Here is a 27973-nt window from a genome sequence, read left to right on the forward strand (position 1 = left end):
TCCTTATGATGGAGGACTGTAAAGGTCTGATGCATTCTGTTGGTGGCATTAAGACAGTGTTTCTTACTTATTTGGCACAAAATCATGTTTCATAAAAAAAGAAGACGCTTGGGACTGCATCTAACTTCTAGAAATTTAACTAAGCTAGCTTAACAGTAGTGTGATCTTAAGAAACCAGAGATGGTCTTGGACTGAGGACTTCTAGTTTCACATTTCTGTTTAAACATTTAACTCACTGAGTTGCCTTGGGCAAATTATTATCTTCAAGCCTAACATACATTTATAGGGTTGTTGTGAAAATAAAACTATATAACCCTGTATACATTGCCCTGAGTTTCATGGAAGAAGCTCAGACACAAATATAATAAATTAGTAATTATTATCAAATGAATCTTTCTTTTATTCAGTATGTGATAGAATTCCAGCAGCAGCTGTGTAAAACTTAAAGACAAAATTAGGATTGGCCAGTCTTTTTTCAGGAGATCATAAACAAAGAATACAATTTTTTTTAAATAGTGTTCTCTTATGAAGCTACTGGTATCAGGTGCTTGTGAAAAGCTAGATAGGGAATACCTAGATTTTTTATTGATTGGTTATGTTGCAGTTATCTTGCAATTGCTCCTAGTGTCTTTACTTTAAACAGACTTACTCAGAACTGTCATTTCATTGCAGAGTGAAGTGATAAAAATAACTATTCAGTACCCTAAATTACAATGAACTTTCATAAGTGCCAAAGTGTTGAACTATACAGAATAGTGGTACGCTTGAGTCCAACCCATAGCATGAGTGTAGTATGATAACAAAACAAGAGAAAAACCTATCCCTGTATACACAGAGTATATCATTAAATAAATATATTTTCTTATCCAGAGAGCTCTATAAAAGACATCAAGTAAAATATCAGTGTAAGTATTTGAAGCTAATACCTGAATAACTGTCCCATATGATAAAACAAAACAAAATTAATCATCATTCATATTTAACTTCAGAGTTGATAACTATTAACAAAATACCCATCAAATGTGATGGGGTGAAGTGCTAAATCATTTTGACTTAGGAATGAGTTTTTGGTGGGAAAGGAAAAGGACTTGGCAATTTTGGGCATAGCTCTTTTGTCTTGAGAAAGCTTTTCCAGGTAGGTTATGAATGAGTAGGATGGAGTACCCCTTCCCTTCTCGGACTTGCTCCCTTTCCCCAGGCTGTGATGTGCTAAGACCATTCAAAATTTGGAAGAGATAATATGCTGAAAGACAATAACAAAATTAGGCATGCCTTTTTGATAGTGGTTGCGAGTTGATAGAAAATGTTGTTTGGCTTACATTTTTAAATTATGTTTAAATAATTGATCTAATGAGAAGGAATATTCAGTTACAAGAATTATTTGGTTGGCACATTGCTTAGAAGAGAATTATTTAGTCTATTAGAAAGGGCTAAATAAAGGGTCCAAATTTCATTTCTTGCTTCTCTGATAAGCTCTGTTATATATGAAATCTGAAATGTATGAACTGATCAAAATGCAATCAGTGTCAGTTACCACTGCTCTAGTTTTTGTAATGCTTTCTGTCACTTGCCATAAGATAAAACAAACAAACAAATTGAAATGTATTTTTAAAAATCTTAAGTACAATCAGTTCATGATGTACTGGACTGTGAAATACATCTTCAAGATAAAATTATGGCACAAACCTATGTTTTTTTAAAATAAAGGCTATGCTTAGTTTCATTTCACTTTCTTTGTCAAGAAGCATCTTTTAGGGATTTTATAGCTCAGTTTTACTAAACCTCTGACTACATGTGGAAAATGAAGTCGACATAGTGGTCAATGTGTTGTGTAACACTGACAGAATTGTTTGCCAGTAAAATAATATGGATATATAACACCTTTTATTTATAGATTCAACCTGCAAGAGAGCACTTACTCTAGTACTGGTTAGGTACCATAATATTTTCTTGTAATTTCTTGCACAACAACTGGCATCATAATTGTCAGGATTGGGCCCAGGCTCCCTAGTTTTGTTTTGGATTCTGATTCTGATTTAGAGGAAGAACTAGAAGCCCAGCCAAGACAGGAAGCAGAGGAGGAAATTTCCCCAGACTCTCCAGGAGTCAGGGATGAATCTTTCCAAGGGCTAATTGAACAGGAGGCCCAGGTTGACCGTTTTCCCTCATCCCCATGAGAAGTCAGCCTTTGTTAGAGGGGGAGGGAGCACTAAAACTGACAGATGCCAAAGTACGGCACAGAATAAAATGGGCAAAGTTGAGAGGAGGTGGGAGGCAGTCCATCAGATTGGGTGCCCATCAAAAGTTGGGACAAGGGAACCTTCCCTTAAGGAGGAGCTCAGTAAAAGCCTGGGCATGCAGGTAACCGTCCATTTGAATTGAAAGGTTTATTTAGCTAATTAAGCTTAAAGGACAGTTCCTGGACTTCATCATCACTACAGGTGTGGTGTTATTAACTGAATAAAGAGTTTGTGGATTGCAAAGTGTGTTTCAGTGGGAGGGCTTGGAATTACTGACAGTAATGTGAATTTGTTTTAATATTCTGTACCTGAACAATATTATAAAAGTAACTACCATTCCAGCTGTCTCAAAATGCACTGTACAAAGAGATTTCTTAAGTTTCTTTTCATTGATATAACACAATAAACAACTAACTTGAATATGCAGTTGTGCATATTTCTCCGCACTAGTTTTTTGCTGGACTCATGCTAGTGCTGAACCAAGCCCATATGATCTGCATTATGTTGCGGGCTTGGTTGACTACTGCTGACACTTGTAGTCTTTATTGGAACTATTGGCCTGACCAAAGGGCATTATGGAATTGGTTCCCAAATGTGTCAATCAGATCAAAATCCATATGTTTCCCTACATAAAGCTTTTTGGTTAGTAATGATAGTTTTAATCCTCTTTTCCTTCTTCCCTGCCACTCTGTGGGTTATTTTCTAGATGCAAAAACATGTAATGAAGTTGATCTGGAGAATTCCATGGAATGGGAAGTGAAGACAATAACGAGTGCGATGAAACAATATTTGAGGTAAATTTAAGCGTATTGATTGCTGTAAACTGAAGTACTTTGGCCACATAATGAGAAGACAGGATACCCTGGAGAAGAGGCTGATGCTAGGGAAAGTGGAAGGCAAAAGGACCAAGGGCAAGATGGATGGATGATATTCTGGAGGTGACAGACTTGACCTTGGGGGAGCTAGGGGTGGCGACAGCCGACAGAAAACTCTGGCGTGGGCTTGTCCATGAAGTCACGAAGAGTCGGAAACGACTGAACGAATAAACAACAATGGCAGAGTGATGATTTAAATATTCTCTTGTTGATTTGAAAAATGCTCCCCCCTTTTTTTAAAGATTAGAATTAATGTTACCCATCTGCCATGGGGCCCACCACCAATTCCGTTCCGAGAAACAACCCTGCCAGTTCTGTTGCACAAATGGCACCCACAAGCACAAAGACTTGTTTCTGGAATGGGGCAAGTAGGAGGAGCTCTCCTGTGTGAGTTCCAGTGACCTGCTTCATTTCAGAAATGAGCATTTCTGCTTGTTTGGGGATGCCTCTGTAAGCACTGGCCACTCGTGGGCAGTCATTATTGGATACTGCCCAATATCTTTATGATAGTGAGGTTGGTGGAAATAATAAACTCTAACAATCTGAACATATGGTCTAACTTCCAAAATACGTGGGCTCTGGGATAAGGGACAACTCTGGGATAATGGGACAACTCATTTCTTTGTCCTGATAACACGACCCAAAGCTTTTACCCATTTCTGTGCAACATAGGGATGGTGCCCAATGCACCATAAGATACCAAGGGGATATTTGATAAAGATAGGGGTTCCCTGTACTTTTATACCAAGTGTCCTTTGGAGGTGGCACTATGCAATTAATACAATATAGTACGGTAAAGTGTATGGGTTTGCTCTTTTGGGATGTTGTACTTGGAATGAGTACTTATACAAGTTAGTACATGTTATTTTATTTCTACTGAATAATTCCACTTCTTTTGTCTTAACAGAAGCCTTCCAGAGCCCTTAATGACGTATGAGTTACATAGAGAGTTCATCATTCCTGCCAGTAAATATTTGACTCATAATCGAATCTTAAAATAGTAACTGTGGGGATCAGGGACACAGCAATTTCAAATAAACTGCTCCTCTCAACAAATAAAGTAACTGACTAGTACCCAGAACTTTTTAAATGGAAATCATTTGCAAATTGTACTTTTTTCTTCTTCCCCCTTCTCTCCCTCTGTCCGCTAAGATATAGATATTCATGTAAATATATAAAATATTCAAATGTGCAAAAATGTTCTGCATATTAATACCCTCTTTTAGTCATACTTTGACAGTAATCTTTGATTGAATTACAGTTTATACTAGCTATGACATGTCTGGCTTACTCTAGAAGTACATTTTCATTCCTGTTTGTTTAGTTTTTTTTCACATGAAACTTAATAAAATAATATATAATGAGAATGAGAATGGAGCCTTTTGCATCTTAAAATCTCCTGTTACCAGATGTTTCTTTATAATGCAATCCTTGTGAAGTCCATATCCAAAATAAGCATTTCATTATAAGTTCCTCAAAATAATTAATTTCAGGTAGAATTCAACACTTCTTAGCTTAAAGAAAGACTTGGACAAGGAAGCATAGAAGTAGCATGATCTTAAATAATTTTAAGGTGAAAATGTCACTGTGGGCAACAGATTTTGGCAAAATATCAACCAGATATTTAGCAGACTTGTTTTGCCCCTGGCACTACTGGGGGGGGGGGGAATGAAGCAGGTGAAATAAAAGTATTCTGAAAACGAGTCCTTTAAAAGTTTTGGAAAAGGAAGAAACAAGATTCCTACCCCCTAATTTTTCTTTATAATTCCCACATATTTGGAAAGAAAGTGATGTATTGGCTTTTGGAAATGAATATGTTTTTGGGGTGTTGCCACATCTTCTGCTTCAAAATTAACATCCCCACCTCCACTCCAAACACACACTTTCATAAAGTGCAAAGTAAGTATTCAAAACTTTTTAAAATTTAAAATAACTTTAAATAAACTTTGTAGCAAAAGATTTTTTTATAGATTTCCAAAATAATTTTAAAAGGCTGTCCATAGTTACATTAATTAATTACTAGAAGAAGTCTGCAAAAGATTTGGCTAGTTAGCTCAATTCACAGTAGCACTTCCCCAATCCCCTCCCCTTTACTTCCTTTACATACTTGTGCTTGCATGCTCCTAAAGGCAACTGACGCAGTTCTCTCCATGCTGGGGTGGGGGCAGGTTAGAGTGCTGCCTCTGGCCTCAGGTCCAGTAACCCACCCACCCCACAAAAAAAATTCCTATGTCTCCCAGGCACTGTCTAAGGGGCTACAGGATTGTTCTCTGTCACTATAAAGTTACCATGTGAAAGTTACACTATAAAGTTACCATATGAAAGCTACTCCTGTCAGAAAGTAGACTCTAGACCTTTCAACTAATGCCTTCTTGGCCCATGTCTCTTGCCTCCATATTTGCTCTTTCTTACTTCAGTTGTTTGTCACCTTCGCCCGTTAACCCATTTCCCCAAATCTTTTCCTTTACTTCTCTTCCTCTTGCCTTGCTATTTCTCTGTCATTGCTACTTTGTCCTCCCCTTTTTTTGCAGCTGGTTTCCTTCTGGGTTCCCTGCCCTTTGGCTTCCCTTCCCTTTATGAACAGTAGTTTGAGTGTATGTTCAGTTTATTAAATGCAGTGACTCCAAAAACGCAAAGAGAAGGCTGGAGGAATCTCCTATCCTAAATTATCTATCTAGTATTGTTAAAAATTTAAAATTGAAAGAGAATGATATAAGTTATAATGGCCATATCTACCAACCCAAATAAGATTTGCATTGTACAGTAAACTGTTCTTCTTGAGAACCTGTGTTGTGCTGCACATGGCGTTGAAGCCTCTGATATTGATTGAGCTGGTGTGGTGGCATGAAATATCCGGCAACTAAATAGTTTTGCAGTTCTATTTTTGTGAGGGGAGAGAGAGTTTTCAGTTTGGTTGCAATTGAAATAACATAAAAAGTTTGGCTGAAGACTGGGAAGAAGTTGTGGCACCTGGGGAAGATAAGCGACACTGAGTTCTCTGGCAACAAGGTGTGCAGAGTAGGCAATGCACTAAAATAGCATTTAAGATTGGAACGTGCAGCGAGGGAAGAAGTGAAAGAGGAGTGCAAGGAAAGCTGAACAAGAGACAAGGTGGCAAAAGGCAATGAGCACAGGAATAAGAGGCTACCACCTATAATTTTGCAACGGCTGAAGTGGGGTAGTGGACTTCTCTTTTGCCACAACTGCAGTGTTTCATTTCTTTGCCATCACATCCCTTACCCCTGTGTCAGGACTACAACTTCCTTGTATGTTTTTTCTCCAAACCCAAACCAAAGCATGCATACCAATAGGTGGGCGCTATGACATCAAGACGATACTGCTGAAAACAGCAATATCTATGTTATATCTGTGCAGTGCCCTTAAATAAACCTCTAGGGTTGTTTTTAAGAGCGTACAACTAATTCCTGCTTGTATCCTAAAGCAGACCATAAACTATGCCAAGAGAGTAAAAACGTCTTCCTCCAACTGTAATATAATTCCTTACCCTGCAGTTTCTTTCTGGACAAGTGGAAGTGACGCACTGAAAGAATAATTCAATTTATTTTTAAGAATATATGTGGTGGGGAAATAAACATTTAAAAGATAATTAAAATACTATTCTCATTCCTTTCCCCAAAGAGAAAGCTAAGAATAAGAAGTGTTAATGGAAATAGTTACATATACGTTTTACCAAGTATATATGTTGTGCCAACTGCATGACTAAGTGCCACTGCTTCATTCTTTTATGTAGAAAGTGGCAGCCCAGAGTCTCGTGCTAATGCTATCCACTTCTTGGTCCATAAACTTCCAGAGAAGAACAAAGAAATGCTGGATATATTGGTGAAACACTTAGCAAAGTAAGCATCTTGTATCCTAATTTATTTGTGTGTGTGTGTGTGTGTGTGTGTGTGTAGTAGTAGTAGTAGTAGCCTTAATTAATTATTTCAGAGATGAATTCTGACTATATAGGAACATAACTTGCAAAAACAGATGTGAACTTTGCTTTGTTCTATGTGCATCTCAGAAAGCAGGCTGAAATGTAATCCATTAATAAAGTCATATAAGTTTATGCTTAACAGCATTGCTGTTTTTGCAAGTTTGATTGAAGGTGAAAAGAGGGGAGGGTTGGTGTTTTCTTTTTTGCAAACTTGTAGATAGTTGGAGATTTGTTAGTAAATTTAAATTGGCTTCACACCTCCCTCTTAAAATCTAAATGTGTTGGTGTATATTCAGATTCAGTTAGTTACATTGTAAGGTGAAAATACAGATTTTGTTTATTTCAGCGATTGAAAAGCAAAGTGAAAAAAATCATTGCACAAATTTAGTTTATCTGGCTTAAAGAAATGTAACTTTTTTCTTGAAAGGTCTACTTTACATAATTTTTGTTCTCTCTCTTCGTTTCTGTTCTTGAAAAGTGTTTCAAATCATGCCAAGAAGAACCTCATGACTGTAGCAAATTTAGGAGTAGTGTTTGGACCAACATTAATGAGGCCCCAGGAAGAAACTGTGGCTGCCTTGATGGACCTGAAGTTTCAGAATATTGTGGTGGAGATCCTCATCGAAAACCATGATAAGGTAAATAAGGGGAAGTGTGTGTGGGGCTCTCTCCTTTTATAGGATTTGATGAAAGGTGACCATTTGCACTTACACATGCTTGGTATAGATGAGCCCTAAGTGTGACCAGAGAGGTCAGGGTGGTGAACCAAAACAAATGAAGACTTGGCATGCCCATTGGACATGGGTTGCTGACTTCCTTTCGGGAAGGAGTGGAAACTGGGGAAGGGGAGGTTGACTGGCTGGATGGGACACCAAACGGGCACTCCGCACAGCAACACTTGTACTGATTTTATTCCAGATTCATGGTACCTTTTTCGCTGTGAGTTAAACTGCATGTAGAAGAGTTATATCAGCTCTACACGTGTGAAAATCTTGTAAAAATAGGAACTACGGCAGATTGCATTTCCCAAACATAGTCATGCACCATTAATTGCCTATCCACTTAATGGTTAGACACTTTAGATTCCGCAACCTATCCTTTTCGCTAAGCCTTTGATTTTATTTTTCCCTGCTACACCTAATTCCCATTTTACCCATTTTTCACTTTTTCATATCTGTGTCACAGATGTCTCTTATTAGCTCCCAGTATCTACTGCGTCATCTTACCTACAGATATCCATTTTCTGCCTGCAATAAGTACTATATAGGTCACTTCTCTTCTGCACTCAAGCCTTTCTCCTCCACTGTATGAGCCATTGTGTTCCATGAGAAGAAAACTCCTTTTATCTACATGCTTTATCAGTGTTCTAAATGTGAGAAATATTGTTTAGGACATGCACTGAATTCTTATTTCAGAAATATTCTCCATTTTCACATTGTTTAAAAACAACATACACAAACCCAATATCGAAAGTAAAGATTCTAATAGGGAGACTTGCTGCCCATATTAAAATATGGCAGAGCATTGTCTTAGGCCTTAGCTAGACCTAAGGTTTATCCCGGGATTGTCCCGGGGTCATCCCTGTTCATGTAAATGGCACACAGGATATCCCGGGAGCAGGCAGGGATGACCCCGGGACGATCCCAGGATAAACCTTAGGTCTAGCTAAGGCCTATGAACACACAATTCAGCCACTTTGCTGAATTTAAGCAGGTCTAGTTCTGGTCAGTGGTTGGATGAGAAACTATCTGCAACCCTGATGTAAGTGCTTTGAATTCCAACTTTCTTATGTGGCATTTGAATTCTGCCTTTCTTATATGAAAGGCAGGATATAAATGAAATAAAGGTAAATAAAACAATTGGCTGAGGGGACCAGGTTAGTGAACCAGGAATGGACAAGTGGTCCTTCAGCTGTTCTGGCCTGTTCTGGTTAGGGCTGATGGGAATTGTAGACCAAAACATATGGAAGGCCACAAGTTGCCCACCCCTATGTTATATGCTTGAATTAGAGGTACAAATTACTCAGAATTCATGCTAGTCTCTGCATTTTTTTAAAAAAATTATTCTTTGCAAACATATTATGTTTGAGAAGATAAGCTTTTCTCGGTTCCTCGGATACAACATCTGACTAGGAATTATGGTTGTGCTTCTTCTGTTAATTCACCTTACCGCTATTTGATTGAGAGCACCTTGAAAATAATTCAAAAGGGGTATGCACTCACTTGTAGTCTGAAGTAATACAGTCAATTCTACCAACCTAGGACTCTTCCATTTATTCTGATTTCATTTATCTGAATATATAATCATGTCTAGAAAAGGGGGGAGAATAGAAGAACGAAGGGAGAAGAAGAATGTCAATACAGAATATATATAAAAATTAAAAGTAGGCACCATATTATAGGATTGGAATTTAAGATATTTCTGAAAAGGTTGAAGTCTACTGCTTTAAAAGTACTATGAGCTAGAATAATCACAAAATTGTGCTGTAAATGGATCCCTGCGAGATTTGTTGAGTTCTGCAAAATTAAATATAATTTTGCCACTCAAAATGGCAGTGATTAGTCCCTGTGAGATCTGTTGAGTTACACAAAAATCAAATATTGACTGAAACTTTACACATTAATCCAGTCTTAATTTCAAGTGGAAATAAATATTGCCCTTTTGTGATCACAAACTTTATGAATTTGGGCAACAGTGAATCTTGTGCCATTCTTCCATCTATAAACGTTATCTGTAAGCACCGCTTGCAAGCTTTGAGGAGTAGGTATTAGTAAAGAAAGGGCTCAGAAGCGTCACCGTTGGTCCCTTCGTATCCATATTGTTATACCACTTTACAATTCATACAAATGGCACCTGGCCATGTTTTTTGCTGGTTTAACTTCTTGCATTGCTTTTGGAAATTAATGCTGGTTTCATGTTTAAAGTAACAGTTTTAATATTGTTCTCTTTGTTCCCAAAAATAAAAATTCTGAGAAAAGAGAATGAAAACATATGCACTGGCTTCTATAGCTAGTCTTTATAATTCCTCAGGGTTCTTAGAAGTATAACATATATTTTATTTTAATATCTTTAATTGCTTTTATAATTCTACCATTGCTTCTGTGCTTGCCAGAAAGCATCAGCTTGTTCAGCTGACTCTTCTCTCCCACACGAACTCCTGTTGCTTTCCTGACTGGTGAAAAGCTTTCTTTTCAGTATGGTGGAGACTCAACTATAGCCAAACTAGCAGACAGATAGATGTCTATAGAAGCTCCACATCAACTCACACTCAAAATGTTTCATGTTCAATTTTTCCCAGAAGATGACAACAACATAAGAGGTGGCAGTAGAGGCAAATGAATTTTTCACTGGTCCCACGTTAGCTGTCATACAAAATGAAATCTACTAATTCTATTTATTGACTACATTTCTATACTGTCCAATAGCCAAACTTCTCTGGGCAGTTGACTTCCTTGACTTCCTAAGGAAAGTCTCTTTTACTATTGGGGGAGATATAAGAAACTAGCTGATAAATGTTGATATTATTCATAATAGGAAAATTCTAATTAATGTTAATCAAAATGTTTCACATGCATTATTTCACAATTTGTTATAACAGCCATATAAGGTGAGCCAGTATTATTAGCGGAGGCTGAGGAATTTGAGTTGGTCACCCATAACAGCTCAACTTTGATTTTAACCAAGGACATCTAGCTCATAAACCATGCTCTTAAGTGCTGTACCAGTATTGAAGAGTGACAAGAAGTATTTATCATAAATCTGATTGAGTGTGGATTGATTGCAGCTGGCATCAGAGTAGTTTACTGTTCTCTTGTTTTCATCTTGTTAAGAAGATTGGTTGGTTCCACAGTTCCCATCCGGTGCGACGAGACGTACATCATGGCTTAACGCCTCCCACTGGCCAGGACAGGCAAGGAGCGTGTGGCCAGGCTTTTTGCCTAGGTCCTGGCCTCTGTTTCAAAGTTAGTGGATTGCACTTAGAGAATCAAACAAACTCTGCATTCTAAACAAATGTTTAGGTTTATTTAAACAAAGCCTTTTCTACAGAGCTCTCCCAGCTGTAGACTCTCTCTCTTCAGGCCAGGAGAAGTGGGTGTTGCTTGTAACTACTTCCTGGTTCCTCCCAGGAAGCCCAACCCATTCAGGCTGAATATAGTAGTGCTTTCATATTGTTATAGTCTCTGTGGCTCCTCCTAGCCAGTTCTTCCATTGCTTCCATCCAGGATGAACTTCTTGTAATTTCTCTTTCAACAAGCTCTCTTAGGCTTTGCTATTTGCTTACTCTCTTCCTACCATTTTCCTTAGTAAACTTTAGAGCTTTTTCTTTTGCTCTTAATACTTTAGAAAAAAAAACAGAACAGGGGGCTTTTTTTCTTCTCTTCTCTTGACTCTTTTCTTTTGCCACAAGATGGCTCCAACAAACAAGCAGAGCTCCAAATCTGAAAATGGAAAAGAGTGGTCAGCAACTTAAATCACAGTTGTCCAGAACCAAACCACTGGTTGTGAAGCACCACTCCCACTTGAAATAGAGGAGAGATTGGTTGTTACTTCTTCAGATCACTAGGAGTACTAGGAGCTGTTGTATCTAGGCATAGCTGACACTCATGCCCTACTGCCTCTGCCACCATTGCAGTAACCGCCCCTCACATCACACAGTAAATGGAGGCTGATTGCAGAGGATCCTCCCCAGAATACAGGATTCTGCATCCTTTCCTTGGTTCCCACCTCGGCTGAGGCTGATCTGGACATCAATTCACACTTTCTGCAGTTACTCTAGAGGGCAATACCACCATGTTCTGCACTTATATATCACTTCCCAACTTGGAGTCTGCATGTGTTACTATCAGCCCTTACCAATTCCCCCTTTGAATCGTTGTGAATGGTCTCACCGTATTATGTATTTCTCAAGGAATTATTCCACGTAGCCATAACATCTTCCCAAAGAGAGCTGCACTCTCTCTGAGTGGGTCTGGCACACCCTGGATGTTAGGAGGACCATCTAAATGTACCTTAAGAAAACTGAGGAACTTCCCTGTTCATTTCTTTCCATCCTACTGGAAAAGACCTCCCATTCCAACCTCGCTAGATGGTTCTGGGCATGTATATTTGTGGCCTCTGAGGTTAAGAAGCTTCCTAAATCATACACATCACAGCACACTCCACCAGGGCTGCAGCTGCCTCAGCAGTTTTCTTTACTAATACTCTTTAGCAGAGATCAACATGGCAGCTACGTGGTCCTCACATTACATGATTGTTAGGCATTATAAACCAGACAAATATGCTCCAACTAAAGCCGTCTTTGGAAGTAAAGTGTTGTGACAGGTTCTCCCTCAAACCTAGGTTCAGCCTCCTATGGGAATCGTAGCTTTTGTATATCCCATGATAGATGCCTCCTTGTACTAGATGGGAATGGAACATTGGGTGTTTGCTGTGAAGCTCCATTCCAATTTGGTGGGCAGGAGACATCCATACCACACCCTGTGGCAGGCTGAGTACTCTTTTTAATTACGCTTTTTAAAGGGAGTGAGCTAATCTCTAAGAGATTGATTATTATTTTTATCCCTTCAATGCTCTCTACATTTTCTTCCTCCTATGTGTTTTTGGCTCCTCAGTCATTACTCTATCTAAAAGCTTGGCTAGAAGATAACTGGCTGAGAGGAGCCACAGAAGCCAGGACCTAAGCAAAAAGCCTAGTCACATGTTCCTTGCCTGTCTTTGGGAGGAGTTAACTCATGTAAGCCTATGCGGCAGGGTCTTGCTATTTACTGTTTTACTCTGTACAGCACCATGTACATTGATGGTGCTATATAAAATAATAATAATAATAATAATAATAATAATAATAATAATAATAATAATGACGGATATCTCCTGTGCCCTGAATCGGAATGGAATTTCAAAGTAAATACACAGCTTTTCCATTTCTTAACTCTTGTTTTAGATCAGTAGAAGTATAGGAAGGGTTAAATTAAGTTGGTATGCATGTGTGTGAGTGTATGCATGTATGTATGTGATATTTTATTGAAACACAGGATTGCTTTTTCTTCATTTGTAGATCTTTTCAGATATTTTGAAGATATGTTAGTGATCCACACAACTTGGCTGTAACACACTGAAGTAGATGAAAACAGAATGTGGAAAAACTGGTTACTACTTTCAATTGCTAGGTGATATATGTATTAAATAATGATTCTGGAAACATTATTTCTATTTTCAAATTGTCCATGTTTGTTAAATATGGATGGATATATTCTAGATTCACCTTGATTTTGGATGATAGTAGTATTTGAAAGAGAGAGTGATTGACTTGGTGAATTACATCATCAATCATGCCTACTTCTATATGTGGCCATCAGAACCTACAAAACTTGACAAGGGGAGAGTGAACAAAACAAAAAAGGAAGAAAAGAAGGAAAAAAGGAGGAGATGTCCCATCCTGCTTCTCAAGGATTTTGCACATGAAATGTTTGCATTTCTTCAGTATATGGTGATAATTACCTAAAGAGCGAACATATTCTTTTTAACTCCGCATATGTAAAACACATTAACTGGATTTTCCACATTGTTTTTATGCTGGACACCAATACTAGTTTCTTCATAAGGGGAACACTTTACAGTAAGACATCAATATTCTTATATCATGATGTGATTTATAGTAGAAATGCATGGTTAAACTTGAAAGCTAAAAGCCTGGTTAAGTAGTTTTAGAAAGCTTTATCTGTTAAAGTAATAACTGATTTTGTAATACAAAAGAGCTTTATGCCATCCATATGTTTAATAGGAATACTGATATATTCTCAAAATAACTATCCTGTCTGTATTTAAACAAACTCAAGTCAGGAAAAGTCTCTCTCAGTGATTCTGGTGACTGGTTACCTACTTTTTAATTTATTTTTATTTAAATTGATATGCAATTTCCCCATCAGAAATGTCCTTAAACTCTGAGCTTAAATATATAGTGATATTACCATTAAGAAATCAAAAGTGTCTCCATCCATGTATCTCTTCAGTCTTGTTTATATAGAAAATCTGACCAGGCACTTGTTGCACTGATGCACTTGTTGGGCCTAACACAACCTGTTGTATGTTGCCATGGTTCCCATGAAATCCTGAGCCACATTTCTTAAGGGGGGGTACAACAAGTATGAAAAAGTCTCTGGCTAATACATCTGGAGGTCCTTAACACCACATCTGAGGTCACCTCTCCAGTTTAGGAGATCTTTTCTGTCTCCATTCCCAACACCAGAAATTAACTGGATTCAAAATTAACTGGATCTGAGTTAATGCCTTAGGCATTTTCTTGCCTAAGGCAGAGGATCAGATGGTGCCCTCCACTGTACCTGTACCGCTAAGTCAAAGTACATAGTCAATGAGGTTATTCTGGTACCTGAGCAGAAAATTTCAAACACCTCTCTCCCTCTTTAGCAATAATAATGATACATTATGATACATTAAGGATGCAATTCCATAGGTAAAGAACCCAAACAATGGAACACCCCAATCTTGAAGGCTCTGTTCCATCCTAAGCCTTGCTAGGCTATTGCTGGGAGTGTGGAAGGAACAGCATAAGATGTTTTTTGCCTTTCTGTCCTCCAAAAAGGGGAAATCAGTTAGTTGGGCCTCAGAGCTCATCTAACTTGGATCTTCAGCCACTGGCATGCCCCCAAAATGCCCATTCCTCCCCCCCCACCACACCCAGGTGAGAGTTCTGATCTCATAGAGTGAGTCACCATGGAAACTTCTGTGGTGACAGGGAGAAGCCAGGAGCAGGGCACCAATGTCAGAAAAACCCAATTACAGCCTCGGAGTGTTTTTAAAAAACAACAAAAAACAATCCTGGGACACAGCTTCGGGTCATAGGACTGTTCTTTAAGGCTGCCATTCTATGCACACCTACCTAGAAGGAAGCCTTATTGAGAACAGTGGATTTCATTCTAAGTAAATATGCATAGGATTGCACTTTAAATAGCCAACACTTTGTTACCCTTTCATGACACCCAAAATCAGATGCCTGAGGCAGCTATCTCACTCTGCCTAATAGTAGAGCTGAACCTGTGTTGTGTGGAAGATGGGGTGTTTTTAATGGATCTCACCAGTCAGTAACCTTTACTCCTGTATGGACAACCCAGCTGGCAGTAGGTTGGCCCAAACTGAGCAGTCAATATAACTTCTATGCAGGGAAACAATCCCATTGCCCCAAATGCAGGCAGTGCCACTGAGTTCAGGGGTAACAGCATATAGGACTTTTGCACCAATTAACACAGTGAAGACGTTTCAGGTGTGGGTAGGCTGTGTTTTTACTAACCAGTTAGCTGCAATAGACTGGAAAACAGGTGCCAACTCCGCCATGTGGTTCTTAGTCTAGGGAGAGGAGGAGCAGTATAGTGATTCATTACCAAAGCCACACCACATTTTTGATGCATGTCGATGGAACTTAGATGTTTCCACAAATGTACATGTGTGTGTGTCCACACACACACACACATTATATGGTATTATTACTATTGAATTTATTTTGAAACAACATGTAAAAGCTATTGTTCCTGTGGGGAGGTGGAAAAGGGCCACAAACAATGGATATTTGAAATTTCTTTGGGTGTTGCAGATCGTTAGCTGAGATAGGTCTTCAGGCCTTTTGTTGTGCAAGCCTAGCTGCCACATAGCATCCCTAGCATGACCCTCCTGGGTCTTCTTATGTTAAAATTCTAAAGGAGATGGTTTTTCAAAAATGTTTTCTTAATTTTAGCTTCTGTATTTATATCATAGAATCATAGAATAGTAGAGTTGGAAGGGTCCTAAAAGGCCATCGAGTCCAACCCCCTGCTCAATGCAGTAATCTAAAGCATACCTGACAGATGGTTGTCCAACTGCCTCTTGAATGGTTTTAAAACCATTGCTTTTTGTCGTATCTTCAGTGAATAAGGAGAACAATTGTTCTTAGTTTTCTTTTTTAATTTCTGTCTTATGGTGAGTGGTGTGAAATACTATTTCAATTGTAAAAGGACTGTGTTCTTATCTTAGAGAATGAGTTCAGCTGCCACTAGCATCATATTATTATTATTATTATTATTATTATTATTATTATTATTATTATTATTATTTATATAGCACCATCAATGTACATGGTGCTGTACAGAGTAAAACAGTAAATAGCAAGACCCTGCCACATAGGCTTACAATCTAATAAAATCATAGTAAAACAATAAGGAGGGGAAGAGAATGCAAACAGGCACAGGGTAGGGTAAGCAGGCACAGGGTAGGGTAAAACTAACAGTATAAAGTCCGCACAACATCAAGTTTTAAAAGCTTTAGGAAAAAGAAAAGTTTTTAGTTGAGCTTTAAAAGCTGCGATTGAACTTGTAGTTCTCAAATGTTCTGGAAGAGCGTTCCAGGTGTAAGGGGCAGCAGAAGAAAATGGATGAAGCCGAGCAAGGGAAGTAGAGACCCTTGGGCAGGCGAGAAACATGGCATCAGAGGAGCGAAGAGCACGAGCGGGGCAATAGTGTGAGATGAGAGAGGAGAGATAGGAAGGAGCTAGACCGTGAAAAGCTTTGAAGGTTAACAGGAGAAGTTTATATTGGATTCTGAAGTGAATTGGAAGCCAATGAAGAGATTTCAGAAGCGGAGTAACATGGTCAGAGCGGCAAGCCAAGAAGATGATCTTTGCGGCAGAGTGGTGAACAGAAACCAACGGACTGATGTGAGAAGAAGGAAGGCCAGAGAGAAGAAGGTTGCAGTAGTCCAACCGAGAAATAACCAGTGCATGAACAAGCGTCTTGGCAGAAGAGACAGACAAAAATGATCGAATCCTGGCAATATTATACAGGAAAAAACGACAAGATTTAGCTACTGCCTCAATATGAGGAATAAAGGAGAGCGAGGAGTCAAATATAAAGCCAAGGCTACGAGCTTCCTTGACCGGAGTAAGCGTAACATCATTGACAGTAAGAGAGAATGAGAGATGAGGAGAAGGTTTAGGAGGAAAAACAAGCAATTCAGTCTTTGCCATATTAAATTTCAAACGACGATGAAGCAGCCAAGCTGAGATATCTGAAAGACATGCCGAGATACGATCGTGAACATCAGGAGAAAGTTCCGGAGATGACAGATATAGTTGTGTATCATCGGCGTACAGATGATATTGGAGGCCATGAGATTGAATAAGCTTGCCCAAGGGCAACATGTATAAGGAAAACAACAACGGGCCAAGCACCGAGCCTTGCGGAACCCCTACTGAAAGGGGAAAGGAGGAAGACGAGTTGCCATTAGCCAACACGCTGAAAGAGCGACCCGCTAGATAGGAGGCAAACCAGTTATAGACAGAGCCACAAAATCCAAGGTCATGAAGGGAATCTAAGAGAAGATCATGATCAACCGTGTCAAAGGCTGCAGTTAGATCAAGGAGAATAAGAACAGAATATGAAGTAGCAGGCAGATGAATATTGTCAGGTATACACTTGGAGATGCAGTAATAAATGCACTATGCAAATCAACTTTTGAGAAAAACTTTTAGTTTTGAAACAAGCTGCCAAAACATTGCAGTACAAATTGTAAATTCTAACATCCACACACACAGCATGCTTTCTCAATATTCATATACTGTAGATCATTTTGGAATATATCTGCTCGATTCAAATATAAAATTTCCAAATGGAACAGACAGCTGTTCCCTGCTATTTGAAACAGAGCATGCCATAGACTTTTATGTAGACAACCGGAAGCAAGTAAAAGAAATTGAATGCATTATTACTACTCTTTTTAGCAGTAGCTGCCAAAACTCACTAAAGTACAGTTTTTTGCATATGTTTAGTCTATGAAGATGGCACATCAAGACTCTGGAGAGAATTCTGTTAAATACATTTAAAAAGTATGAATCAGGATGCAGACTATGAAATAGTCTAGAACAATCCAATTGCAGAATTCTTGGTATAAGTTAGGGGGGAAGTTGAATTACTCAGAATCCTTTTATTTATCATGTAACTTCCCATTATGAACAAAACACATAGCCTGTGCCTTTCTCATAGATAAATCATTTAATATTTTGCCATAATGTGAGTTAATGGATGGCTTATAGTATCATTCTGCCTCGTATCATTCTGCCTCAATTCCACAATTTGAGTTGCATTGCACATAACTCCGTAGTTACTTCTTTGTTTCTTTGTGATGTTATGCAGTCATACATATGGGTTCTAACTGTACAGATCGATTTCTAGTGTTTATTTCACAAGTCTCTGACCAGAGTTTGAGCCTTTCTCTAATCTCATTGTGGGAGACCCAAGTCAGTCTCTTTCAGTTAAGGCCTTCAGCATGTTTCAAAGTAGATCAATCATTGGGCTTGGAAGTCCTACTAAGCTCTTCCTTGAGAAAATGGTCTTGTTTTCCACGTGGTCAAATTGCATTCCATGCTCTAGGTATCTAAGGACATTGAAACAAACTACCCTCCGCCTTTTGGAGGTTGGAAAATAAAAGGTTCAGTGGAAAAGCTGTATCTTTCCTTCATCATTCTCACTGATTGTGGAGGCTCAATACACACTAGGTATGTGCTTCTCTGCGCATTTCATCCAATTCTGCTAGAAATAAAAGTTTTCTGCAATTCTCATTTTCTGTGTGTGCACACACACACGCGTGCAACCTCTAATTTTTAGATGTTTGGCAAGAGTAATCCCCTGAGCAAAATCGGGCAATTTTCCAAAGTCACGAATTGGGACCTGAGTCTAATCTTGAAGTCAGTATACCTAATAAATACCCTTTTTGGCACTGATAGATAGGAAAGACAAGAAGCTTGATATCATGAATAGAAAGTTCATTGCACCTTCAATGCAGCTTTCCACATATTGAGCAGGGGGTTGGACTCGATGGCCTTGTAGGCCCCTTCCAACTCTGCTATTCTATGATATGATTCTATGATATACCATCCTTAAAGGATGGAGGCCTCCAGTATATCCTAGATTTAGAGGAGGCCAACAAATTAATAGCCATTCTAAGACTGATCCTTTGGCACCTCTTCTGAGTATCTCGGGAAAACTTTGGGAACTCTCCCCATTACAAAGAAGCTTTCCACAAGGACATCCGCTTGACACATTTCCCTCACTTTGCAAGATGGCCTGTATCCTCCACCTTTATGAATTATTGTTCTCTGTTCAAGCCAGGTCATGTATAGCCTTCAGCAGGGCTTTTCTCAATGGTCACTGTTCCAGAAAGCACTTAGCACTTTCTTCCAGCCATATCAGGTTGCCATTTCACATGTGGTAGTCCACAGAGACTACTAATTAGATTCCTTATCTGTAACTGATATATTCTTTGAGGGGCTCTGCAATGCCATTACCTCTGGATCTTAGCTGCTGATGGTTTTGCTTAAAGATGGGATAGTTTTTGCTGTGATTATGAAAGAAACCACTTACTACACTTGAGAGAAAAGTCCTTTGAGATGGGAGCAGGAGCAGCACCCTCCTCATAGGCTTTACAAGATTTCCAAAGATTGCTTGAGTAGGTGCAGGACCATATGTGATTGTACAGTTGATCACTCAAAGAACATCAGTTGTAGGTATGTAACCTGTCTTTATGGTGGTTCTATATAAGATAGAGACGTTCCAACCAAAGATAAGCATTTTTGCATTTCATTGATTTCATTCAAGTACTGCATTTAGATCTCTCCCTACAAATTCCTGAAATCACTGGGCTGCAAAAGTGCTAAGCTTTGGCTGGATTGTACTCTTTGTTCAAACTGATAACATGATGGCTCTTCTTTGAGTTGTATAATCTAGAATTGATGAATCAGAGAGCTAAAGCAGATAATGCAATTGCTGTGATTGGTGTAGGGCTAGAAAAATGTTAAGACTAATTCTGTGACCTTGAATCGCCCTGTTGCAACTGCTTAGGTTGTTGTACACAGTTTGTAATGCACCATTTTGTCTCTTTTGCTTCATTGGTAGATAAAGGAAGAATGCAGCTTCTACTAATCTGAAATCTGCATTTTCTTATCTTTGTGACTTAATTCATATAATATGGTTGGAAAGGTTGTGGAATATGATTGTGTGTGTGTAACTATTGTACAAAAGCATAGTTTGTTCATACATTTCTAGGAAATTAGATTTGTTCTTTTCATATCTGTAAGTGGACAGAACTAGTGTTCTGTGATATTCTCAGGATTTAGGCAGTAGTAGAGAATACAGTGACTTCACTGTGTTTGTTCATGTCAGTGACAGTTGTTTATATTACAGTTCAGCATATTAAAGAGCTTCGGCTATTGGGCGGTATAAAAAGTAATAAATAAATAAATAAATAAAATAAAATAAACTTTGCCTTCTAATCGTTAAATAACTGTAGTCCAGCATGCACTATTGGAAATGTTCATGTCATGAATTGTTAAATGTGAGGCATGATCAGGATACAGAGGTAGCTGAAGCCATTGTGCTAAGATGCCTTTGCTACTTTTAGAAAAGGCTGAGTTAACAAATTCATAAATTGCAAGGGATAAAAGAGCATGTTACATTTTTACCTTGGAATTTTTAATACAGTTTCATAGCTGCCCATCTTGAAGGTCGTTTGTTACTTTAGTGACTATGGAGCAAGCGTACACAATTTTTATAGCATTGTTTCTGTACTTTCATTCAATTATGACCTGTGCAAGGAAATCACTATTATTGTCTCCTTTTATTCCAGTGTCAGGCATCTGTGATTGTTGTTATTTATCCTGTCCTTCAAGGTGGCATACATGGTCCCTTCTTTCATCTGTTCAGAGCCAACATGGTATAGCCCTTCAACTCTAACCTTTAGAGCATTGAACTAAGACCAGAAAGACTCACTTAAGCCACCAAACGTACTTGGTGACCTTAGGCCAATCACATTCTGTCTCCCTTGTCTTGAGAATATATATATATATATATATATATATATATATATATATTATGCGCACGCGCGCACACACACACACACACACACACACACACACACACACATATATATATATATATATATATATATATATATTTGGGAATATAGGCAGGAGAACCCATTTTAATATTATGTCCAGAGGGCCAAATGTATAGTTTATTACACTAAATGTAAATAGCACAAATGACATGGTTTGTAAGTCAGTTAAGCTGTGCCCTGACATCCTTCATATTCATTAGATTACATGCTAATTGTTATGTGGAAATGAAATATGACAGTTAGCTGTGTGACCTGGCTTATTATGCAGTGCATTGTAACATTCTGTGCTGATCAAGTTACCCTTCATTAAGTTATCCTTCATTAGGATATGGATTTCAAATACTCTAGGAAAACTTGATCTACAAAAATATTAGTTTTTTGGACACACGTCCTTCATTATCTTTAAATTATTTCAGTTTGCTTTGGTTTAATAAAACCTGAAATGTATAAGAAAAAAATGCATGACAGCCTCTAATGAAACACTGCACTAATGATTCATTGAGTTAATTGAATTTTAAATTCCAGAGATACTTGATATACACAGAGACCGAGCAGTTTAAATCTCTGAACTGTTCAAATTATATGTATAGTAACTTCGCAGATATCACTGCAGGTAATTTATGTGGCAACAAGTCTTTTGTTTTTCTTTAGATCATCTTTTTATTTTATTTTTCATAGTTATATCTTATCATCTGGTGTATGCCTCTCAAGGCAGCTATCAAAACTAAAACAAATAAACAATGAAAACAATGTAAACAATAATAAGTTAAGCAAAAATGCAATATAAAAAATGAATTTTAAAAAAACATATAGCACGTAGCAGCAGCAACATAGATTAGCCCCATGGCTAAAACAATGATTCCTCTCACCTTCCAATTGTTGTTGGAATAGAAATATTTTCACTTGGTTTTGGAATGTGGTGGTGGTAGGAGTGGGGTACTAGCCTAGGGGTGGCTTTCCTGAGTAAAAAAGCATTTGTGATCTATATTCTGTTATGTTTTGTCTGCTGTGGGTCTGTACTCACCCGGTCAGTTTCTGCAGTGTTCCACCTCGGTAAAAGCGAGAACGTGACATTTGGCAACAGAATGAGTGATGACTCTGGTAGTGCACTGTAGCCTGGCAAAAACCACAGGCATAAATGTAGTTATGCAAAGTAAATTGGTTTATTTAGAGAATGTCGGTGAAATGGAATTTTAACATCACAAACTCTATACTGATTATAGAATATCGGAATATTCAAATTCATCCCTATTACTGCTTCCTTCTACCTTATTAAGTCTTTGCTCATATGCCCCTTTAGATTTTATTTTCATTTGTAGTCTGGAATAGCAGAATTCTTCATTAACAATTTTATTTTTGTAGCATCTCAGGTTGCAGCTTGTACTTTATCTCCCAATCTGTATCCATCTGAGAAGTCTTAAGTGCCATAAACTGGTGAGATGGTTTCCAGCAGATTCTGCTTAATTTCCCTAGTCACTGTCTAGTCAGTTCTTACAGATCCATAGAAGTCAACAGTCTTCTTTCATTCAAATCTTTCTATATTTCTTCTCTCCATCAAGTCTGTTGTACCATTTGTTGAGGCCAACTTTCTATTTCATAGAATCATAGAATAGCAGAGTTGGAAGGGGTCTACAAGGCCATCGAGTCCAACCCCCTGCTCAATGCAGGAATCCACCCTAAAGCATCCCTAACAGATGGTTGTCCACACTGCCTTTAGTGTGGGAGAGCCCACAACCTCTCTAGTTAACTGCTTCCATTGTCATACTGCTGTAACAGTCAGGAAGTTTTTCCTGATGTCCAGCTGAAATCTGGCTTCCTTTAACTTGAGCCCATTATTCTGTGTCCTGCACTCTGGGAGGATCGAGAAGAGATCCTGGCCCTTCTCTGTGTAACAACCTTTTAAGTATTTGAAGAGGGCTATCATGTCTCCCCTCAATCTTCTCTTCTCCAGGCTAAACATACCCAGTTCTTTCAGTCTCTCTTCATAGGGCTTTGTTTCCAGACCCCTGATCATCCTGGTTGTCCTCCTCTGAACACGCTTCAGCTTGTCTGCATCCTTCTTGAATTGTGGAGCCCAGAACTATACGCAATACTCTAGATGAGGCCTAACCAAGGCCGAATAGAGAGGAACCAGTACCTCACATGATTTGGAAGCTATACTTCTATTAATGCAGCCCAAAATAGCATTTGCCATTCTTGCAGCCATATCGCACTGTTGGCTCATATTCAGCTTGTGATCTACAACAATTCCAAGATCCTTCTTGTTTGTAGTATTGCTGAGCCAAGTATCCCCCATCTTGTAACTGTGCATTTGGTTTCTATTTCCTAGATGTAGAACTTGGCATTTATTTGTCTTAGAGCACAATGGTATGTGGTTCATGGCCTGTTACACTCTGGGACAGGGCAAGAGACGGTGGAACCCTTGCTAGCACGCTGTGACGAGTTTGCACAGCACTTTGATGATAAAATTGCTCAGATTCATCATGAATTGGACACCACGATTAATGCAGTTCCAGTGGTAGAGGTGTTCAGAGCACCATCTGGTCCAGTTTTATTGGATGAGTTTTAGTTACTGGGGCTCAAGGATGTGGACAAGGTGCTTGGCCAAGTCTGGTTGACCGCCTGTGTGTTTGACCCTTGCCCTTCATGGCTCATTACATCAAATAAGGAGGGGATTGCCGGCTGGGTCCAGGAGGTTGTAATTGTCTCCCTGAGAGAGGGAGTGGTGCCGGCCTCTTTAAAAGAGCTGGTGATCAGACCACTCCTGAAAAAGCCTAACCTAGACCTGGAGGATATTAACAATTACAGGCCAGTGGCTAATATCCCCTTCCTGGGCAAAGTGCTTGAGCGGGTGGTTGCAGGACAACTCCAGGCACTCTTGAATGAAACGGATTATCTAGATCCATTTCAATCAGGCTTCAGGCCTGGTTTTGGAATGGAAACTGCCTTGGTCACCCTGTGGGATGACCTTTGACAGGAGAGGGACAATTCTCGTCCTTTGATACCATCAACCATGGTATCCTTTTGTATAGGTTGTCTGGGTTGGGAGTTGGAGGCACTATGTTGTAGTGGTTCCGCTCCTACTTGGATGGCTGATTCCAGAAGGTGGTGCTGGGGGATTATTGCTCTGTGCCATGGCATTTAGGCCAAGGGGTTCCACAGGGCTCTATTTTATCCCCTATGCTGTTCAACATCTACATGAAACTGCTTGGAGAGGTTATCCAGAGATGTGGGCTGAGGTGTCATCAATATGCAGATGACACCTAGCTCTACCTCTCCTTTTCATCAAACTGAGGTGAGGCAGTGGCTGTTCTGAATCAGTGCCTGAGTACGGTAATGGACTGGATGAGGGCCAACAAACCGAGACTCAGTCCAGCCAAGATGTAGGTACTGTTAGCAGGTGGTTCGTCTGTCCGGCTAGGTGGTGTTCACCCTGTTCTGGAGGGGTGAACACCCCTGAAGGATCGGGTTCATAGTTTAGGGGTGCTCATGGATCCAGAACTGTCACTTGAGGCGCAGGTGAACTCAGTGGAAAGGAGCACCTTTTATAAGCTTAGGCTGATATACCAACTGCGCCCTTATCTGGACAGAGATAGCCTAGGTGCAGTTATCCATGCTCTCCTAACCTCTCGTTTGGATTACTGCAATGCATTATACATGGGGCTGCCTTTTAAAATGGTCCGGAAATGTCAGCTGGTACAAAACAGGGCAGCACGTTTGCTAATGGACTGCCCAATGAGACCATATCACACCAGTCCTTTTCCAGCTTCACTGGCTGACAGTCCAGGTCTGGGCCTGCTTTAAAGTGCTGGTATTAATATTCAAAGCCCTAAACGGCTTGGGACCAGGCTATCTGAAGGAACACCTCCTCACATATGTAACTGCCAGAACCCTAAGATCATCCTCAGGGGTCCTTCTCCATGAACCCCTGCCAAAAGAAGTGAGCCAGGTGGCTACCAGGAGGAGGACCTTCTCTGCTGTGGCACCCCGGCTGTGGAATGAGCTCCTTAGAGAGGTTTGCCTGGCACCTACATTATACTCGTTTAGGTGCCAGGTGAAGACCTTTTTATTTTCTCTATTTTAACCGTTTATCAACTTAATTTTTAACTTTAATGTTTTAAATTGATATTTTAAATCTGTATTAATCTCTGCATTGCTGCTCAGTTTTATCCTGGTTGTGCTTTTATATTGTACTTTATACCGTGTTTTTATACTGTTGTTTGTTTTATATTTTGAATGGTTTTAATGGTTTTAATTTTTGTGAACCGCCCAGAGAGCTTTGGCTATTGGGCAGTATAGAAATGCAATAAAGAAAGAAAGAAAGAAATGCAAATTAAAGAGACAGCATATCTGCAAATGCAGAATTAATTCAAAGGTAGTACAGGCAAACTTCCTATGGACTCCTTTGATTTACAGTTACTTGCTTAAATGTCTTAGCAGGCCAGGCCTGATTTTCAAATCTCATTTGAAAGCTGGAATACTGCATGGGGTAAGTGGCTCATATGGAGGGGTTTATGCTCACAAGGCAAATCTTCTTTAGCCTTCGTGCTCTCCTACCTCATAAGGAAGCCAGTGTTTTACAAATTTGAGTCAGCCACAGGATATTGCTGTTGCTGCATTTCAGGTTGAGCTGCTCAGGGGCTGTGATTATACCAAAGCAGACCTGAGTTGTGTTTATTTTTATCTTCCGTACTTTAAGGTCAAATATTGCGTGTTATTGCTATGATGCCTTTGGGAACCATGACGTGGCCCTTCACAGTACCTAGGCTTATGCTTTTCTTCCACTGCACAACACAGTGGCTTCCCTGAGCTATTATGAGGACAGTCATTTTGGACTTGCAAAGCTGTTTCACTGCTTTGTGATTATTTCCCAAGTGTGGCATGTGGGTTTTTATTGAACTCCCCACTCCCACCCCCAACTATTTTGTATGGACTTATTTGTTCCATCTAACCTATTACCTTATGTGCTGTGTTTACATTTATAATTCATTGTACAGTGGGATTTACATTTGATTATTAATAGGTTGCTTTTTGATTAGTTTTCTATTTCAACTCACCTGTAAAAGATGTAATGAAATATTTGTAAACAGCTGACAGTAAAATAACCCAGAAAACGTATCCCGTTTATGCAGAATAAAACAAGTATATAAAGTCTCTGTAGTTTTCTAGACTCTATTATTATTATTATTATTATTATTATTATTATTTCTGTAGACTTTCTAGACTTCTTTTTTTACTGGTTTTCAAAGCAGAATAGTAATTTTATAATGCCATACATTTCACACCTTCCACCACACATGTATACACCCAAAAGATAGATTGGGCTACATCCTCCAGAATAATGCCTAGTGAAAAGGCCAACATGTTCTACAGAACATAACCCTTTGGCTTGAAAGCATGAGTCTTCATAGCACAGATCACTCATGGCAACTGTTTTGTGAGAGCACTACAACACATTCTCAAAACATGAAGCCTTGGATTTCCAACTCTTGGCTCAAATCGTGGTTCCCAAGTCCAAGCAGATGGCCCCTGAATTGCTCCAAATTAAATCGGGGTGTTTTTTGAAGCACAAAACTAGGGTCTGAGTCTAGGGGTTGCTGCACACCTCTTATTACTTGTTACTATATCTAATGCAATTCGGGGATAAATGGTAAGGTATTAATTTTTTTCTGCCCACTAAAAAGAAGAGACTGTAATCATGAGATGCTGTCCTTAGTGTTGAGAATCATGCTTGAGAACTTGGAAAAAATGCATGGGCCAGTGAAGTTGTAGATCCTCTCCCTTGCCTTGATGGTTTATAAATTTATTTCATTTGTCTTTGCTTTACCTGCTGGCAAGCGCAGTTGCACATACTTAGGTCTGTAGATTTAAATGACCTGCATAACTGTTGGTGTGTGTGTGTTATTTATGCTTAATTTTATGTTTATTATTTTTTAAAAAAATATCATGGCACTATCCCCAAACCTAAAGAATAGAGTTTTGCCTCCTTTCTGCCTTGAATGGAATACGAAATGAATGCTGTTTGAATAATGACTTACAGTTGTATTTATATAGGTTGCTGCCCACAGTAAATAATTAATGGCCTTTGTGCTCCTCTTTGCAGGTTTTCCAAACTCTGCCTGATGCCACTTTCTCAGAGCCAATCCCTGTGCCTGTGTCTCCTCCAAATGCCCCACCACGACAATCAAGAAGACAAGGGCAACGTAATAAGAGGCCCATTGCTGTATATAATCTCTGCCTTGAGCTGGATGACAGTAAGATGTTAATTATATTTTCTATCTTGGCAGCAAAATGGAGTTGCAGTATATCTTGTGTCATCAGGCCAATCTACAGTAGTTTTCCATTTCACTATTTCTCTTATCTTTTTTAAAAAATTAGAAAATGGAGAGAGGAGGCAAGGAGGGTGCATTCTTAGGACATAATACTGTATATATCTGGAAGTAAAGGAGAACTTCTATTCCTTTTAACAAAGAGACTCTTTTTTTGTACAAATCTATTTGACTCTGGTGACTATTATAAAACTGTAAGATAAATGGAAGAAGATAAGAACGAAAAGTAAAGCAGAAGTTTCCTGAATTGAGAGAACCAATGCATTTGAATGTCAGTTTTATCTGGACAAAAGAATCAAGTACTAATAGTGTTAATATTGACAGCTGCTAAACATCAGGTGATTAAACAGTTGCTTACTATGACCTACCAAGAGAAAAAAGCAGAATTCATTGAGCAAATAATACATAGCAAGATGCTCAAGACAAAAAGAAGGTATTTGTATTTTTCATACAGTCTTAGCATTGACCTAGGGCCATCTTGATTTCTGAAGGTCCATAGGCTGGTTCTTGACAGGTGCTTGAATTTTGTTCCTCCCTTCCTTCCTATCTCATTAGTTAATTATATCTGTACATAGAGAAAAATGGGTTCTGCACATGAATTTTAATTTTAGGATTATGACCCAGCTGAAATATATTGATATACTGACATTAAATCAACTG

At 38.9% G+C, this 27973-nt stretch overlaps 1 protein-coding gene across 1 annotated transcript in view; it reads left to right on the forward strand.

Annotated features, from left to right (window-relative positions):
* Nucleotides 1-27973, forward strand: part of ARHGAP10 (Rho GTPase activating protein 10) — a 136254-nt gene that overhangs the window by 75854 nt on the left and 32427 nt on the right. The window contains exons 15-19 of the mRNA XM_063135686.1: nt 2947-3034; nt 4023-4081; nt 6867-6972; nt 7531-7690; nt 27088-27238. Of these exons, the coding sequence (XP_062991756.1) occupies nt 2947-3034; nt 4023-4081; nt 6867-6972; nt 7531-7690; nt 27088-27238 (564 nt within the window). The remainder of the gene's footprint in view (nt 1-2946; nt 3035-4022; nt 4082-6866; nt 6973-7530; nt 7691-27087; nt 27239-27973) is intronic.

This window comes from Elgaria multicarinata, chromosome 10 (genome assembly GCF_023053635.1).
Source record: "Elgaria multicarinata webbii isolate HBS135686 ecotype San Diego chromosome 10, rElgMul1.1.pri, whole genome shotgun sequence".
NCBI lineage: Eukaryota > Metazoa > Chordata > Lepidosauria > Squamata > Anguidae > Elgaria > Elgaria multicarinata.